At 35.8% G+C, this 13541-nt stretch overlaps 1 protein-coding gene and 4 non-coding genes across 5 annotated transcripts; all 5 read left to right on the forward strand.

Annotated features, from left to right (window-relative positions):
- The first annotated feature begins 103 nt into the window (after positions 1 to 103).
- On the forward strand, positions 104 to 10456 carry LOC140061203 (uncharacterized). The gene is made up of 16 exons (XM_072107714.1): positions 104 to 127; positions 232 to 566; positions 812 to 1022; positions 1421 to 1511; positions 3209 to 3291; positions 4009 to 4148; positions 4498 to 4597; positions 4826 to 4938; positions 5400 to 5552; positions 5965 to 6072; positions 6483 to 6605; positions 6968 to 7096; positions 8429 to 8597; positions 8751 to 9089; positions 9225 to 9463; positions 9573 to 10456. Exons 2-16 carry the CDS (start codon positions 264 to 266, stop codon positions 9858 to 9860), a joined length of 2589 nt encoding a protein of 862 aa, XP_071963815.1. The 5' UTR covers positions 104 to 127; positions 232 to 263; the 3' UTR covers positions 9861 to 10456.
- Positions 1210 to 1286, forward strand: LOC140061390 (small nucleolar RNA snR61/Z1/Z11). Its single transcript, XR_011847439.1, has one exon. It is a non-coding gene; the product is annotated as a small nucleolar RNA snR61/Z1/Z11 (small nucleolar RNA).
- Positions 3528 to 3604, forward strand: LOC140061394 (small nucleolar RNA snR61/Z1/Z11). Its single transcript, XR_011847442.1, has one exon. It is a non-coding gene; the product is annotated as a small nucleolar RNA snR61/Z1/Z11 (small nucleolar RNA).
- On the forward strand, positions 5021 to 5097 carry LOC140061391 (small nucleolar RNA snR61/Z1/Z11). The gene has a single exon (XR_011847440.1). It is a non-coding gene; the product is annotated as a small nucleolar RNA snR61/Z1/Z11 (small nucleolar RNA).
- On the forward strand, positions 6255 to 6331 carry LOC140061392 (small nucleolar RNA snR61/Z1/Z11). Its single transcript, XR_011847441.1, has one exon. It is a non-coding gene; the product is annotated as a small nucleolar RNA snR61/Z1/Z11 (small nucleolar RNA).
- Positions 10457 to 13541: the final 3085 nt, after the last annotated feature.

A 13541-nucleotide genomic window follows, 5' to 3' on the forward strand; every position in this document is an offset into this window, starting at 1 on the left:
ATTTCTATTGGTCAATTGTCAAAGCGTTTATTAACACCAAAGTCGTGGACCAATAGAAAAAGAGCTTTGTCAACCACTTTACCCACGCTTTGCATTAATCTTTCCTCCATTTTGTTTTCGATTAGAGGTAAGTGTGGTTTAGAGCGGTCTGATATTTTGTTGAAATTTATGCATTTTAATCTATAATTATTGAATTAAAAATTGTACTAATATATTTGTTAATGTTTGTAGATTAAAGTGGACTAGAAATATAATCATTCAAAATGAGTGACATTACGCCAAGCAAGATGAAAGTTGCAGAACTTCGTCAAGAATTGCAAGCGCGTGGTTTGGATAGCAAGGGAGTGAAGGCCGTGCTGGTGCAGCGTTTGGAAGAATCTCTTGTCGAGGTGGAGGATGAAACAGAGGAGAAACAGGTAGCAGAGGAAGCTGCTGCTGAGGTTGAAGAGCCTGAAGTTGCAGAAGAGGCTACAGAGGATGAACCACCTTTGGACGCCGAAGTTGAACAAGAAGAAGATGATAATGCAGAAGAAGAAGCACCTTTACCTGAAGAACAGGAAATAAAGGTAAATTTTAGCTTACTGTAAATATCGCTCAATTTCTATACAATTTTGCTGTCTATTTTATTTTTTGTCTTCTTTCATACAAATAGTAAAATTAGCTGATTATTTATTTCATGTCAACAAAATATACAATTTTCAATAAAGATTAAGATTTAAACAAACATTAAAAAAAAACGGTTATATAATTTCACTGCTGCATTGTGATTTTGTTAAAATATCTAAATAATTTCTCAATATTTTATTTACAGAATGGAGATGTAGAGAAAGAAGAACCAATGGAAGAACAGACATCTGAAGCGGTTGAGGATGGAGCCAAAACAGAAGAAGCAGCCGCTGAAGTCACAGAATCGACTGAAGAAGTTAAAGAAGAAACAACAGAAGAGAAAAAGGAAACTGATGAGATGGAAGTAAAAGAACAAACAGCTGAGGAAGCTGCTGAGGGTGAAAAACCAACAGACGGTAGGTTGTTGTTGCGTTTAGTATAATACAGTCAATACTCTTGCTATTGGGAAAGTTTTCAGAGTCCGGTATTTGGAGAGTCGGCTGTATTATACTAAACGTAACAAAACTGATAAACAAGGAATCAATTTCACTGACACAGTTTTAATACAGTCAATTAATTAATTTCTTCCAAAGAATTATGAAACTCCTATGATGAAAGTATACTCCAGTTCTGCAACTGAATGACTGTGATGTTACCCCTCTTACCAAACTTTCTGAGGACAATACCTTTATTTTGTAAATTGCAATAGCTTAGAAATTCTGCTATAGATTTAATTTAGTATATTTCACAAAAATTTCTAATTTGTGACGATTGAAATTTGTGTTTCTTAACTTTAACAATTGTTCCATTTCAGATGAAAATAAAGATGAATCTAAAGGTGTAAAGAGAGACCGGGAAGGTGACGATTATAGGGGGCGACGTGACAGGGGTGATAGAAGGAAAAGGTAAAATTTTCTTACAATATCAACATTTTGTTGCTTTTTGGAAAATGTATATTTTATAAACAGAAGTAACCTATAGTATGTTGACCATAAATTAAGACGGTAAAAAAGTCTGGAATTAACTCTTGAACGCCTAAGTTCTGTCTACACTATAAAACTTTATGTGACAAAAAATGTGATGTCAGGGCATCATTTATAAGGAGCGCCTGCGCGACCGCGCTCCTCCGCGCTCCTCAACAGGCTTCGAGGAGAGCAATTTATCGCGCTCCTTAATTTTCAAAATAGAGCCTAGCTTTTGATAGTGTTGATTTTTCTGTCAAGAGGCCTAAAAACACGTGGATTTTTAAAAGTTAAAACCAATCTAGGCCTAGGCTAATAATATATAAGCTAAGTTATAAAGCTACAAGCCTAATGGCAGTCCCTCGTTTTTAAGGATCGCAAGCGCGATCGCAATCAACAACAACCTTCGAAAAGGAGAGCAATTCATCGCGCTCCATCTCACAGCAGTGCGAGGTACCAACAAAGGGGATTCCCCTGCCTGCGCGCATTCAAGGAAGGGCGAGTTTACTTTATCGCCTCATAGTGCAACCAGTACGGTGTCATAGAAACACCTCCTTTACAGGAAGATCATATCCCAACCAATAATTTTTCCCTTTATGTTTTTATGGAACGAGTTAATAAAATATATTTAATTTTAAAAGGAAACATTAATATAGGAGGCCTAAATATAATGTTTATTATTTAAAAAAGCTTAGCTGCTGGTTGCTTTAATTATGTCATTTTGAAGATGGATTATTTCTTCGAAAGTTCTAACCAATTTTGGTCACTCAAATCCTCCTCAAAACACGTGCTGATGTGTGACGTCAGCATCTTCTAGAAGCTCTCTCAGCCCTCCCCTATATTGTGCGTGCGCCCATGTGTGACACATGTAAACACGATCAAATATCTTTCTTAATTATTTTAAAATGACACTTTGTAACTTATTATCAATATTTTAATGGCTGTTGCATGTTAGAATTGTATAATTTATGAATTGCAGGTAAATACTTTTCAGGTTTTCTGTCTGATTTCTAGGCCAACAAGCTAGGCTAGAAAAGCTAGGCATATAAAATTATAGTTGGCCAGGACAGGATTCTCCAGGCTCCTGAAACCCAATCTACCCAGGCAGGCCATAAAAAAAAAATTGGCTTGAGTTTTTTGTACTGTAGAATAATACGATCCCCACGGAAAATATTGTGTGTAAAGGTGGGTGTGGGGGATTTTAGGGGAGAGGTACAGTATACATCTGTTGTGCCCGTGGGGGGGGGGGGGTTATCCCCTGTCGGGCAAAAAAATGTGTAAAAAAAATTAATAAGTGCCAGCCATTTTTAATAAGGGCGACCATCCTTTAACTTCAACATAAATATTTGAGGAGAGCGATTTAAAATTTTTGCAAGGAGAGCGAATTGCTCTCCTCGGTGATTTGAGGAGAGCGATTTGTTGCTCTCCTGGGTTTTGCATACGTGATGCCCTGTGATGTGCCCATATATGGACATGAAGATGTCATATCACTACCATATTTGGGCACATTACACTTTTTTTGGCAAACTAGTTTGCTAGTGTGGTCTAAAATGACAAGTTTTCAACATAAATCAAAGAGAAGATAACAATTCTGGATAAAAGAATATGTAAATAGACACCTTACTTCTTTTTTTTTATAGATCTCGATCAAAATCACCGCTTCCTCCACCCCCAGAAGAAGAGGAGGATGGTATTCCAGAAACTGAGTGTGTAACTAGTAAATGTAAGTTTTTACCACTTAATTAAAGTTTGCACTACAAATAAATATAAGGTTTGTGGTACACCATGTAATGTCATTCCATAATTTTATATTCAACATGCTGTTAATATTCTGCTCTGTTCATTTAAATTAAAATAATACAGGAAGTAGGATAATTTTCCATTCCTATTGCTATTATTTCACCTGTAAAATTGTTTCCCAATCTAGTTTAATTAATTTTTAGTTTAGATATTTCAACAATCCTATGATGAAAGTATACTCCAGTTCTGCAACTGAATGACTGTGATGTTACCCCTCTTACCAAACTTTCTGAGGACAAACAAAATATTATTTTGTAATTTGGGATATTTTGTAAAATGACTAGAATAAATGATTATGTTGAATTGAAGGTCGTGCCTTCTATTATAGCAATTACCATTGTACTAAAATGATGGTACAATGAATAACTTATTTACATAAAGCTCTGTCTACACTATCAAACTAGTTTAACAAAAAGGTTTGATGTACCCAAATATTGTAGTGATATCCCCAAATATGGTAGTGATATGACCAAATATGGTAGTGATATGACCAAATATGGTAGTGATATGATGTCATCCATATCCATCCATATTACAGTTGGTTTGATCTAACAATAGTTAATGGTCTTATTTATATTACTATGTTGCACTTAATGATGATTAATGTATAATAAACCCTTAATGCTTCTATATTTTTCAGATATTTCCGATTTGAACTTAAAGGTTGCAAAGGATGGCTACTCAATGTTTCCACTGACAAACGAAGGCTTTGCTTATCTCTGGGCAGGTGCCAAAGCAACTCATGGTGTCAACAAGGGAAAGATCTACTTTGAAATTAAGGTATGGACACCCACACTTCCCTCAACTGATATTATTTATATAGCCTTTTCAGTAAAGCTATGTCTATCAAACTAGTTTACAAAAAAAAATGTGATGGTAGTGATATGACATCATGTTTTTGTCACATAAACTTTAATAGTGTTGACAGAGCTTTAGACTACAGATCTTTGGCCTGTTAAACACATGCTTTCTGGAGACCAAACCTGAAAAATACCAGTGACACTGATCCAAATATATGTCAGTTGTATTGAATCTGAGGCCAGGACTTGCATATGTTTACTATCAAAATAGAAGTCTTTGTTAAAACCATTCCAGGCATTCTATTAATTGAGGTACAATTATTTTTCAGTTGACAGAACATTTGGATGTAAAACATTTACCACCCGAAGAAACGAGCAGGACGGTTGTACGAATTGGTTGGTCAACGGACAATACATCTCTACAACTAGGTAAGCCACTTTAACGCTATTTATCAATGAAAGTATACTGCATTTGTGTAATTGAATTGCTGTGAAGTTATTTGGTCAGATGTTTGCCATAATCAGCAGCACAAGCTCTGTGGTCTAGAGGTATGAGCACCAGGCTAGTGATCTACATGTCATGGGTTCAAGCATTCTCCAATTTTCTTACTACTTAATTGAACAAACACCAATTTTTTTTTTTCAATTGTATTACAGGTGAAGAAGAATTTTCATATGGGTATGGAGGAACTGCCAAGATCTCCACGAAATGCAAATTCTCCGATTACGGCGAGAAGTTTGGAGAAGGTGATGTGATTGGTACTGTTCTGGTAAGAAGGTTTATATTTATATATATATTAGTTTAATGGTTGAGTCCGTTATCTTGTTATACTTAGTGTCAGTACTAGAATACTCCTATGATGAAAGTATACTCCAGTTCTGCAACTGAATGACTGTGATGTTACCCCTCTTACCAAACTTTCTGAGGACAAACAAAGTTTTATTTTGATTGTGCAATAGGTACAAAAATTGTGTACTTAAAGCTCTGTCTACACTATCAAAGTTTGACAACAAAAAAGTGTGATGTGGCCAAAATATGGTAGTGTAATATAATATGTAATATACCCAAATATGACATCATCATATCTATATATGGGCACATCACATTTTTTTGTCACAAAGTTTGATAGTGTAGACACTGCATTATAGTTAATAATCAAAATATAGTATTATTGTTGAATTAAAATTATTTTGTCTAAATTATAAAAAAAAATGTCTAATGCTTTTATAGGATTTCACTGGAGAGAAACCAACTATCTCATACACCAAGAATGGTACTGATCTTGGGGTCGCATTCACAATTGAAGAAGATCTAGGTGACGCAGCCCTGTTCCCAAGTTTTCTTGTCAAGAACACTGCTATTGATGTCAACTATGGCCAAAAGGTAAAAACATAACTTCATTTTGATTTCCCAACACGTTCAAGCATGCAGTTCCTGTGATGAAAGTATACTCCAGTTCTGCAACTGATTGACTGTGATGTTACCCCTCTTACCAAACTTTCTGAGGAATTTACTGTGTCACTGCTGGCCATAGTGAAAGCAGTTACATTATTTTAGTCCTGTTATGATGATACAGTCAATTCTCCGAATACGGGACTCTCTGAAAATCAGAAACTTCAACAAGGTCCCAAATTCATTTTTGCCGCTATAACACCAGACATATAAGGCCAGCCCAAAGGTGTCCGGTATTAGGAGAGTTGACTGTACCATAATTTTGCTTGATTTTGTGTTCAAAGAGGCTTGAACAATTCAGTGTATGCTGAAATACTTAATATCATTGTTTTTTCAATTACAGGAGGAACCATACTTTGCACCGCCAGAGGATGCTACATTTATTGGTAAATTGGACGTAGAAGATAGAGTGAGAGGGCCTTTACCACCAGCTTCAAGGAAAGAGTGTGAGGTAAGATTAATTTCCAAGTATGTGTGTATGTACACATTTTCTGGGTCACGGACCAAATAAGTCTATTCATATACCGATGTGATCGGTACTTGTCTGGTAAGGAGGTTTATATTCACAGTAGTTTATTAATTTAATAATCAAGTCTGTTACTTAAAGTTATACTTAGTTTCAGTAATAGAATACTCCTATGATGAAAGTATACTCCAGTTCTGCAACTGAATGACTGTGATGTTACCCCTCTTACCAAACTTTCTGAGGACAAATAAGTTTGTTTTTTTCGATACTGCAATAGTTAAAAATCGTGTAGTCAATTGTCAAATTTTATCAAGGTATTGAGAGAGTTGACTGTATTTGTATATTGCATAAACATTGTCTAGTTTTTATTAATTGTTCAACAATAATTTGTACAGATTCTTATGATGTGTGGTCTGCCAGCAGCAGGTAAAACCTACTGGGCATTGAATCATTGCAAAGAAAATCCAGAGAAAAAATTCTATGTGCTGGGAACGAACCTTATCATGGAAAAGATGAAGGTTGGTATTCTGCATTTCTGTTTTTATTTATTATTTTTTTAATGCTGTGGGGAATATCCAATATTCTAAATGTATTTATTACGAATTGGTATTTAGTTTTTTCTAGTGCTTCAAATACTGCATTAGATATGTAACACACACATATAGAAGACAAAAAGTCAATACTTAAGTGCATGTTTGTACACGTTTTGTTCCTGTCCACTGGATTAGTTATCACTTAATTATTGTGGTTTTTATTTTAGTTGGAATGTTCTTTGGTACTATTCTTGTAGCTATCTTCTTCTGAGGACACATGACCATCATTGACGTGTACCCGTGATCTATATTTATACCATGCTATACACTTAATTTTAATTTGTTAGGTGATGGGATTACCACGAAAGAAGAACTATAGTGGTCGGTGGGATGTTTTGATCCAAACTGCAACCAAGTGTCTTAATCGGTGGTTCGAGATTGCACCACGGAAACGAAGAAACTACATTTTAGATCAGGTAAAGAAAGTGGTCAAAATATCCTTCTTACTAATCATTCCTTCATTTCAGGGCTAGAAAGAAAGTATTAGATCCGATATTAATAAAATTGCGATAATTGGCAATTTATGAAGAATTATTTGATAGAACAAATGCTAGTGCAGTACTGTATATTGACTGAATCGGCCAGGAAAAAAAATGCTTTACGCGAACTTTCCTACATCATGTTGAAAAATAAACTGCCAGAATTTGAAGGATATAGTACAATGGAAATAATGCAACAATATACTTAAGCAGATATTATGAAGAAACAATTAAATAATGAAGAAACAATTAAATAATGATATAACACTATGGAAAGGGATGTGATGTTATTAAAAGCATTCTCTTAAAAAAGATAATGTCAACCACTATATGTAATAAGAGATATGTAATAATAATGTATAATACTGAGGTGGGTTTTTAAATTTATACTTGTTTTTTATGAGGATGTATTTCTAACAGGTAAGTAGAAATAAAGGTAGGTGATTTGTAGTATTAAGTAGTTTTAAGTACTAAAAACGGCCAATCAAGTTAACACAGGTAGGTATGCAATTTTTATTTTGTTGTAGATGAGATAATGTTAGGACAGGATTAGGAGACAAGTATTGCATCTGGAGAGATTAAAGATACGGAGATAACATACTCCCTATCATGGTGAGATAACCGAAGATCTGTAACTATTTGCGTGCCAATACAATGACAATATTATTAACGTCTTGGAAAGTGGAATTACGAAACATTTAATGACGGAAGGAAATGCATAGACCTGTCTCCTTAAGAGCTTCATGAATGGAAATCGCGATTGATACTTCTCATCAGAAAAAAAAACTTAATAAGGATAATATTGATGTAAAACGTGATATCTAAAAGAAGCAACAAACAAGACACTGTAATAACAAGTGAACATACATCAAGATCAGCTTATCGCAACATATTTGTAGTAGCCAGCAATAATGAAAATAGAAAATGTATTTATAAATCCTGCAGCTTGACCATACAGTGATAAGATAACATAGCTTACATTGACGCATTGCTATTAAATTTTGCTCTTTTTTTTGTTTTTTTAATAATAGTGCTCGTAAAGTTTAAAATTTTGATTGCTTTATTATATTGTCATCTTCCAGTATGCAACTATGAGATTTGTTTTTCATGATAGATTAAACATTTTAGAAATTAACAATAGACAAGAATTTTTTCACAGGTTTTTTGGTAAGTATTGAAGAAATTGAGAATAAAGTTGAAGAAAAGTAGTGGAGAAAAAAAAAACTTAACAATATTGATGATCATTTCTCCCATATATGCTCTTGTCAGACAAATGTGTACGCTTCAGCCCAAAGAAGAAAAATGCGCCCCTTTGAGGGCTTCACACGAAAGGCGATCGTAATTGTCCCTACAGAGGAGATACTAAAAGAGCGAACTGAAAAACGAACTAAGGAAGAAGGCAAAGAAATTCCCGAGAGCGCTGTAAATGAAATGAAAGGTAGGAAGTGATCGCCATTTATTGGACTAAAAATGGGGAGTAACTGAATGGGTTAACGATCCGAGCTCTCCCGTGGGAAGGAGGGGAACTGGTGTTACTTTTTGTTACCACTACATGATTTTAACATTTTAGTAATTTATCTTTTCTAATTAGCAAATTTTGTGTTGCCAATTGACGATGAAAAGTGTGGGTTCGATGAGGTGACTTACGTCGAACTGGATAAAGAAGAAGCAACCAAACTTGTAGACAAGTTCAACAAGGATGGACGCGCCGCTCTTCCACCGCCTGATAAGCGATTCCGAGGTGGTGATCGAGATCGTGGCCACAACAGAAACCAAGGTGGCTACAATCGATATGGAGGTGGTGGTAGCCCACGTGGTGGATATCGTGATGACCGTAGAGGTGGTTATGGTGGTGGTGGGCGTGGCGGTGGATACCGACAAGGCGGTGGAGGCGGTTACAGAGACAACAGAGATAGACGAGGAGGTGGAGGTAAATTTATTTTATTTTTTTTAGTACCTAGATTAATCTCGCTTTTACAAATCTAAATTATTTAGTCATTTCATCTATTTTGGTTGGCCGTAGAAGTTTTATACTTAAAATTGATTATATTTAAATGTAACGCAGGAATGAGAGGAGGAGGAGGATATGGGGGCCGAGGAGGTGGATACGGAGGAGGAGGTGGTGGCGGCTACAGAGGTAGTCGAGGAGGAAGTGGAGGAGGTTACCGTGGAAGTGGAGGAGGTGGTGGCTCAGGAGGCCGAAGCAGTTATGGTGGCGGCGGTAATCGCAACCAATCGAGCTATGGTAGTGGTGGTGGTAGCTACCAGAAACGTGATTCCGGAAACCGATACAATCAGAACCAGGTAAAGTATTCAAAAATTGTATTTATCTCATAAGTGGTAATAATTAAACTGAACTAAATATACAGCCAATGACTTGTTTTTTTAACTAATTTTCATTTTATTCTTCTAGTCAAGCTACGGTAGCTCAAGTTATGGACCTGGAAGTGGTGGCAGTAGCTACAACAGCGGCAGTAGCTACAATCAAGGCAGCGGCGGCTACGGATCTGGAGCCCACAGCGGCAGCAGCAGTGGAAGCTACGACTCGTACAATCAATCGAACTACGCTCAGCAATACCAGCAATATGCCCAACAATACCAACAGTATCAACAATACTACCAACAGAATCCTCAATATGCGCAACAATACGCGCAGTATTACGGCAACTACAACAACTACAACCAGAGTGGCTCGTCATAAAATGAGCATTTGCCGTTTTTATATATTAGCATTTGATCATGATGTATGTATGATTAACAGTTTTATTGTTAGACTTGTTTTCGACAAGTTATCTCGTTTAGTTAATCATGTACTCATGCACAGTGTGCGCTTTGTAAATATTGACTCGAAATCTCCTTAAGTTTGTACTCAATAAATGTTGAACGTGTAAAACAATAAGAAATGTTCACCAAAATTGTTAGAATATTAACATACATACATAAGCTTCTTAAATATATTAAATGTAAATCTGAATATGTTGGATTTAAGGATTGAATAAATACCACAACCAGATTTAGGATTATAAGTGTGTTTAAAAGTAGTAAACTAGTTTTTATCGGTTTAAATGTAATTATTTGAGTATTAGGACGTTTTATATCTTTTTCCCCTTTTAAATTTTCTTTAAAATAGTGATGTATTGTGCGACGTGTACTTTGGTTTTAGACGGTATAACAAATATATTGATGTATGTATTGATACATCTTGGGATGATGAAAATTATTAGTGAATAATTTTGTTATGAGGAACAGAAGTTTACCCATTTTGAAAATAAACTCTTTTCACAAGTTGAATATGTACACCTTTCATTTTCATCGCTGTTTGAATTACTGTACATGGTACTACCTCTAACATTTCCAACCTTGAAAGAGAGAAACTGTAATACTAAAGTGATATATTATTCTCTTTGTGTACAGTACTAATAGTATAGAGTGTGCATGCATTTTGACTAGGCCCAAAGACAGTATAGGCTACACACCCTCATTAAATCATTGATCAAAGGCGTAGTCTGTTTAATCTAATACACAAAGTGTATATAATAATAATAATGTATTAATAGCCCATTACTGTACATACCATACATTTTCAATAAACGCTTTTAGTTATTGCCAGATCTTTACCAAATTGAAAACACCAATAGGTACATGGTCAAGGACCACTTCTTTGAGGCAAGCCGGACTAGGATCCTAATTCTGGACCAGCAGGAATTTGAGAATACACACAGGAGAGACACCATATGAATGTGAACATTGTGGGATGAAATTTAAAGAAAATGGGCATTTGATAACACATTTGAGAATACACACAGGAGAGACACCATATGAATGTGAACATTGTGGGAAGAAATTTAAAACAAGTGGGAATTTGAAAATGCATTTGAGAATACACACAGGAGAGACAACATATGAATGTGATGTTATGTGAAGTTATAAAAGATGCCTGGACGTGGTAAAGGAGGCAAAGCTATATAAAAGGCTAAGAGCCGATCAAGCCGTGCTGGACTTCAGTTCCCAGTCGGTCGTGTTCACCGATTTTTGCGAAAGGGTAACTACGCTTCCCCAGTCTACATGGCTGCTTAATAGAAATATTCAGCAACCAGAAGCAACTACAGATCCCATCAATATTGTCTCTAGTCTGTGATCTAGAATAACTGCCAGTCCCATCCTGGAATATTAGCTCCCCCTTCCATGTGTGTACAACCACAAACTTCCATAAAAATGTTCTAGAATTATGATGTATCGATTGAAGCTGATTTGCATGTAAATGTGACACTGACGGGAATGATAATTTTTTACTGGTTTAATATTCACACTAATAAAGACTACCTAGTGAAAATACATGTACCTGTATAGATAAACGTACTGATTAACACTGAAAATAATGTGATATGGCATCATTGAACAGAGTAACCAATCAATCAGGACTACGACAATTCTAATCAAGAGCTCGGATATACGGCTACTTTGTTGCTACAACACGTTCACGATCAAAATGTACTGCTTACTAAAAATAATGTGATATGGCATCGAACAGAGTGACCAATAAGGACTACAACAATTCTAATAAAGAAAACGGATGCTCAGATATATGGTTCTTGGCCGCAAAAAAAAATTCACAATCGAATCAAAACAATCTTAGTCATATTTTCCATGGTTTATTATTACTAGGATTATTTTTTTAATATGAATCTCTTGTTTGTTCATCATAGAAGCTCAAAAAGACAATTATAATCATGTATTATGGTTATTTGAATTTAACAAGTAAAATCATATATTTATACCTTTAATATTTGCATAAATGGTTATTATACCTTGGATATACCTTGAACCGTAGGACTTTGAGAACTAGTTCATTTGTCCCTCCATTGTCATCAATGAGAACTCCTCGGTAACATATGGGCGAAAATTGAGATGGTGGTCAGACCAGGGACAACTCCCCGAGTCAGACCATAACTTTGCAATGCCAGTTTTGAACTTGTTAATCGTTGGTTATGTCACAATATGGTTTGGTAGCGAGTTCCAATCATTTATAACTCTAACTACATATGCTATTTTTCTAATGTTTTTATTATATTTGGATTTCGATACCTTAAAAACATTCATCCTGGTTTGCTGGTATTTAGATCTTTGAAATAATTTTCCTGCCTCGATATTATCAAATTTATGAAAGATTTTAATAGTTTGAATTAAATCCATTCTTTTCTTTCTAAAGGCTAAGGTAGGCAAATCCAGTAACTTCAATCTCTCTGCATATGGCTTACTCCTCAATTCAGACACTAACCTTGTGGATCTCTGTTGGACTTTTTCTAAACGATTGTAATCATTCTGATACAGAGGTGTACATAGACTACCACCATATTCCAATATAGGTCGTCTGACTATCAAGATACTTGAAAGATCTAGTCACTCACCATACCGAGTTATCCTGTTTGCAGATTTAACAACCTTGGAAGTATGGGCAGAGAAGTCTAATTTATGATCAATCATTATTCCTAAATCTGTTTCTTGAGAAATCAATACCACCTTTGTTATCATCTTGTAAGTTGTAATGCTACTGCATCGCATGCAGAATGAATTGGTTGGTAAATCAAGACATCATCAGCAAAGAGAGAACACAATGAGATTTTAACAATAGCGGCAATTCATTAACAAAAATGTTAAGCAGTAAAGGGCCTTATCTTCCCCGGGGGACACCAGAGATGTAACGGGCAGGCTCTGTGAGCACCGTACCTCCAAACTGAACAGATTGAAATCGGTAGAACTGAATAGGAAGAGATGACAAATTTCGTTTTTGTAAAAGCACAAGTTAACGGAGTACTTACTCGAACGTTTCGATCTCTATCAGAGATCCTTCTCAACTGACTGCGGAGTGTTAATGCAGCTTGGTCATTCTTGACGTCATCTGTTGATGACGTTGTACGCCTCCGGTTGTAGGTTGGAGGTTGTGCGGGGCTCGGCCAGGTGATGTGTCTATCAAATCATTGTACAAATGCGAGAGTTCGTGGGCTCCAGTGTCCCGGTTCATGGTCTTCTCTTTATTTCTCCTTATATGTAATGATTCTCTAATCTGTCTGTCTTTGCGTTTAGGCTCTTTGGTTAAGATGGTAGCCTCCCAGTTCGGTACATGATTGTGTTTTATGACATGTTCTGTAATGGCAGATTTGTGTATGATCGAAGATGTGGATGTTCTGGAGGCCCTAGTCATTACTCCCCCCGTGTTTGTTGTAACATCTTTTTTGTGATCATTAATTCGTGTTTGTAATGCCCTCCCTGTTTCCCCAATGTAAACTTGTGGACAGTTGCGGCAGGTGACTTCGTAGATTACTCCACATGTATCCATCTTCTCGATTTTATCTTTTGGGTGGACGAGGCTATTCTTGATTTT

The sequence above is a fragment of the Antedon mediterranea genome, chromosome 10 (genome assembly GCF_964355755.1).
Source record: "Antedon mediterranea chromosome 10, ecAntMedi1.1, whole genome shotgun sequence".
Lineage (NCBI taxonomy): Eukaryota > Metazoa > Echinodermata > Crinoidea > Comatulida > Antedonidae > Antedon > Antedon mediterranea.

Coding starts and splice junctions, on each gene's coding strand:
- LOC140061203 (XM_072107714.1), top strand. CDS start 264: ATGAGTGACATTACGCCAAGCAAGATGAAAGTTGCAGAACTTCGTCAA. Junction 6,606..6,967: donor TTATCATGGAAAAGATGAAG/GTTGGTATTCTG, acceptor TTAATTTGTTAG/GTGATGGGATTACCACGAAA. Junction 8,598..8,750: donor CGCTGTAAATGAAATGAAAG/GTAGGAAGTGAT, acceptor TTTTCTAATTAG/CAAATTTTGTGTTGCCAATT.